Source organism: Equus quagga, chromosome 14, assembly GCF_021613505.1.
Source record: "Equus quagga isolate Etosha38 chromosome 14, UCLA_HA_Equagga_1.0, whole genome shotgun sequence".
NCBI classification, from domain to species: domain Eukaryota; kingdom Metazoa; phylum Chordata; class Mammalia; order Perissodactyla; family Equidae; genus Equus; species Equus quagga.
The window spans coordinates 23,275,869-23,281,523 of NC_060280.1; the positions used below are offsets into that span (position 1 = coordinate 23,275,869).

The 5,655-nt window shown below is 34.3% G+C and overlaps 1 protein-coding gene across 1 annotated transcript; it reads right to left on the reverse strand.

Moving 5' to 3' along the window:
* Positions 1-1,522: 1,522 nt before the first annotated feature.
* On the reverse strand, positions 1,523-5,655 carry LOC124225827 (putative olfactory receptor 56B2). The gene is made up of 2 exons (XM_046638525.1): positions 5,648-5,655; positions 1,523-2,483 (listed from the first exon to the last, which is right to left on the reverse strand). Exons 1-2 carry the CDS (start codon positions 5,653-5,655, stop codon positions 1,523-1,525), a joined length of 969 nt encoding a protein of 322 aa, XP_046494481.1.

Here is a 5,655-nt window from a genome sequence, read left to right on the forward strand (position 1 = left end):
AAAATGTTTGGATAATATCCTATTAAAACATAAATTGTCCCATTTTAATGACATTATACGATGAGCACTTTAAAGGAGGATTATTCAGCGATATTATCATTAGTTAAAAGTACATCGGATGTGTTTATATAATTTCTTTGATCCTTTTCCTAATCTTAGATATACATGTTCTTTCATATTGTAAGAAATGATGCAACAAATATTCATACAGAGAACAGTTTTAGCACAGTCTTTTTTCTACTTTATCATGTTTTGATCAAAATTCACATGCCATCAGATAATCATTTAACAATGTACAATCAAGTCACTTTAGTGCATGCACAATGCTGTGCAACCATGCTGTGCTACATAATTCCAGTACGTATCCATTGGCTCATAGGGAAACTCCATAACCATTAAGCAGTCACTGCTTTTGGAACTGTCCCGCCAGCCCTTGCCAACAACTAATTTTCCTTCTGATTCAATGGATTACCTATTCTGAAGATTCCATAAAATTGGAATCACGCGACACTTAATCTTTGGTTACTTTTTTCACTTAGCATGATGTTTTCAAAGTTCGCTTCTGTAGGAGCGTATATCAGTACTTCATCCTTTTTATGGGTGAATAATAATCTCTTGTACATATATGTCTCAATTTGTTTATCCATGCAACAACTGATGGACATTTGGATCTCTTCCATTTTTTAGCTAACAATGGGTCTCTGAACATTTGTGTACAAGTTTTGTTGTTACACCTGAATTCAATTATTTTGATCATATTCTTAGGAGTTGAATTGCTAAGTCATATGCTAGTTTATTTTAACTTTTTGACTAATTACCAAACTGGTTTAAACAGCTCCGGTGTGATTTTAATACCCTTAAGCCATGTATGAGGACTCTAATGTGTTTCCAGAAAATTGCCAACATCTGCCAATTTTCTTTTTTAAATATCGTAGCATTTTTAGGTTATATAATGGTATCTTATTGTGGTTTTGATTTGAATTTAGTGATTTTGAACATCTTTTCATGTGCTTTTTGGGCATTGCCTGTGTTCTTTAGAGAAATGTATGTTCAAATTCTTGGCCCATTTAAAAAAGATATAAGACACATTGGAAGGCCAATAGAGAAATGGCAGAAATAATTCCTATCTGATCAGTAATTACATCAAAAGTATATGGATTAATCTTTCTAGTTATAAAGAAGAGATTGGCAGATATCTTCTCTAACCATCTCTATTCAGCATTGTCTGGACATTCTAGCCAGGGAATCTAGGTAAGAAAATGAAATGTATATTTCACTTGGGTTCCTTGAGACAATCGACAAGACTGTGTTATTCTTTGGGATGAAGATTTTCTTGACAACTGAGATTTCAAATATAAGTTTCACCACTTTTTCTGAATTTTTTAATAGCCAGTGATTCCTTATACTAACTGAAAACTTGCTGCAGTGACAATGTTTCTTGATTCTTCTGCCATTTGCAAAACTTGCAAAATATAATGCATATATATGTGGAGATATTCCAAAAGTAAGTACCTTCTACATATTACTTGCCCTTGATGTCCAGCTTGAGAACTTTATATAAGCCCTGCCTGAGCTCCTTGTTCTTGAGTGCATACACCATGGGGTTGAGGGCAGGAGGAATGACATTGTGCAGAACATTGAGTAGAACTGGGATGAAGGGAACTGTCATTTCTGTACTGTGGGTGATGGAAATGACAATAAGGACTGTGTAGAAGAAAAAGATTAGGATGAGGTGGGAAGTGCAGGTATTTAGAGCCTTGGATGCAGCTTCTGCTGAGTTCAGCTTCAGCACAGAGCGAAGTATCAAAGCATATGACAAAATAATCAAACCCAGGTCACTTCCCATGAGTGTCCAGGCCAGAAACAGCTGGTAGATGCTGTTGATTTTACTGTCATCACAGGCTAGGCTAGTGACACCAAGAGTAGTGCACAGACAGTGATCAATTTGGTTCTGGGAGCAGTAATGTCTCTGAGCAGCAAAGACAGGCACTGGGATGGTAGACAGACTGTTCCTGAGTGCCATGAACATAGTTGCTTTGAGCACAAAAGATTCAGTAATTATTGAAGGATAACGTAGTGGTTGACAAATGGCTATATATCTATCTATAGCCATGCAAAGAAAGATCCCTGACTCCATGCCCACAAAACAATGTATGACATACATCTGAGCAAAGCACTCAGGGAGACTGATGGCTTTAGCATTAAACCATAAGATGGCCAGAATCTTGGGCATGATAGTGGTAGCCAGGCCCATGTCCCCCACAGCCAGGATGCCAAGGAAATAGTACATAGGCTGGTGCAGGGTTGCTTCTTGATTGATGATGATCAGGATAAGGATGTTGGCACTGAGAGCTAAGAGGTAGAGCAGAGCCAGGGGCAGGGAGAGCCAGTGCTGCCAGCTGTGAATGCCTGGGAATCCCATCAGAATGAACTCAGAGACCTGGAACTTAGAGCTGTTGGAATCTCTGAGATCCTGGAACATCCTTCACTGAAAGGAAAGGTATTCAAACTTATTAATAATCTCTCTAACAGTACTTCAAAAGAAGTAACCCAAGTTCGTGATATTGAAGAGGGGAAATTATCATCTTTAAATATTCTCATCTCACTGCTAACATTATTGGACATTTCCAATGAAACAGGAACAGGAGTCACACATTCTGGATGTTAATTCAGTTAATCATCACAAAAACTCTGCAAGGCAGGTCACTATTTTCCATCTTATTGAGAAATAGAACATTAGAGAATATCAGGACCTTGGTTATTATCTTCGGTCTCTTAAGTCATAGAAACTGGACAGGAAGAAAGCTATCTGATATCCCAGCCTGGCCTCTTAGGTTTCATTTTGCTAAATCACTGTTTTCTTTAAAAACTTATTGTACAGAATAAGTGTAGAGATTTGTTTGCATGGAGACATTTAGGTAAGAGATTAGAGTATAGGATATGGAAAAGAAATCTTTTTATTCAGGGACTTGCAAATTTGTGAAATACCCATGAATACCATTTAATTTTAATTAAGGTTATGAGGTAAATTTGCACACCAATGTTTTAGTGAGGAAACTGCTGTCTAGTATTGCTAATGATCTGTTGAAAGCCAAGTAACTACAAGATGAAAATGTGGTTTAGGAATCTCAGTATTGTTTTAATCCAGTTGACTGTGGTTTTGAGTACATTTCCCCTACTTGGACACACTTTTTCCTTTTTGGAGCACTCCAGAGAGCCACACTATAAAGCCTAAAGCAGATGTTTGAAAAAATGAGTTTCAGGTAAATGTTTTAAAAATTAAATTAGTAAAATCAAATTGCTCTATCTAAGAAACTTCCTTGACTTAATCATGTATTCATTTTAAGGTAAAAACTGAAATAGATATTCATGGTTTGTTTCTACCAAATGTGTGCTATTTACTGTTTGTTTCCTTTCAATATTTCAAATATTAAGTACGTAGTATAAAAGCACTGAATTTTTGGAAAATATTGTGGTTTAAAATTATGGTTTCTACAGAAGTGCAATGTACATATAGACTTGGTGGATATATTCATCTTAATCCAAAGGCATTCCATAGTACTTAAAACATAATGAAGAAAGGTAAACTAAAGAAGATATGTATTTGTATAAATACCTCTATTCTGCTTCACATATATTATTTTAATAACCTCTGAATCTTATAGTTTATATTTATAACTCACTTTGTTCTTTCTCTTTAATTTTGGAACTATTTCTCAAATGTTTTGCGATCTTTGGCTCTTAATTCAGACTTAATAAAGAAGTCTTTAGAAAGCTGATTTGAACTGATATGATGAATGAGTCATATTAATTGGTAGGATTTACCTTTAGTGCTCTAGTAGGAACCTCTTTATTTCATTGTTGGCATCCTTACTTATTAGTATTTATAGATCTTTTCTCATGGACTTTCAATTTCTCCAAAAAGAATTCAGCATTCTCCATCAGGAGCAATATGTGACTGGCTGCCAGTGGTCTTGGCTTTGAGTAGTAGAAGGACACTGTGGGTCTTTCACTTCAATGTGAATATTGGGTTCAACCCTCTCATTTTTTATGATGCCTCCTCCTTGGTGTTCATCACACCTGATATATTTGCATTCATAATATTAGTTAAAATTTCTTCCCAGAGTAAATTTACAGGCATAATAAGAGAATGGTTAACATTGTTTAGAAGAGTGGAATAATCAGAGATATCAAGCTGTTCCTTATTCCATTTTTAGACCTACATCCCTGTTTAATATTTATGTGTCTGCAACAAAGGGTGACACTTAGATACTGTAAAAAGCAACTTTATAAATTTCAAAGTAACATATGAAGTGTTTAATAAGAGTGCTCTTCAAAGACCTCTCTTGTGTCATCACAAATTCTTAGAGCAAGGAAAAAAATAAGATGGCAGAAAAAACCAAAGATTGTGGATTGGGAAACAAAGATTAATTAGTTAAATTATACTACAAATTGGTCATAATTTACAGTTATATAAAAATTTATGCAATAAGGTATATACACATATATATGAACATTGAAGGGGAAGTGCCAAGAAAACAATAAATAAAGTATACACATGATGTTTTTGGAAATGGAAATCATATTAACATACCAAACGCATACTCCAGAATTTGAGAGGAAATATTACTATCAGACAAAATAGAGACCCAAACAATAAATGTTGGGTCATAACCTTTGAGAAATGGTAGACAACATGCTTGACACAGAACAATTTAAGCTGAATGTATCAAATTGTTTCATGTGCAGATCTGATACAGTTTCTGCAAGGAAATAGAAAATACTGAAAGTATCATTTTCAGTTAGTGTATGGTAGAAAATTTAAAAATGACAAATTCATTTCTATCAGTCACGACTTAGCTGATCTTCAATTTCCTATTTTGAGGCACTGGAAGGGATTTAACCTCACGATTGCAAGGCTAACAAAAGCCCTGTAATTTGCAGTATAAACAAAAAAAAATTTGTATTCAATGTCTGCAAGCAACTTTGTTTTGCACACTTTTTTAGAAATTTTCATTAAAAGCCAAAATTGTAAAAATTCATATATGTGTATATATACATATGTATTCACATGCATATGTAGTTGATTACTGTGGAAATATGATAGGCTTTGAAATGTATTATTGATAAATATCTGAGTAGTGTGTACAAATTGTCAGAGTGGTTGAACAAATAGGATCATTACTCATTTCTCTCTCTCAATACATTTGAACAGTCAACTCTGAATTCTTTGTGTGCATGCAGCAGAAGCAGGTAGAAAAATTAGGGAAAGCATAGATACCCATAAATTGTGACTAGTAATTATGTCTCTGAGATTCCTTGTGCCGTAGTCTTAAGAACACATTTCCTAAATACGAAATCAATATCATGTTTCTGTTCTTCATGATTCTTTTTATACTTCTAGTGTTGATCACTAGCACTGGTTTTACTGTTATATGAGAATTTTAGGTCCCATTTTCAATATCTTTGCAAAACTCTCAGTGAATGATCCCAGCTTATACCAAGTAATATAGTATTAATCACAAATTATACTAGCGTTTTTCCAAATCAAACTTAAAATGACTACAAAATGTTACAGTTTAATTTTTCTGCAAGGAAAATGGATTCATATTATGCTGTGGGTTGACAGGTATATTAAAGTAGTAACATTAACAT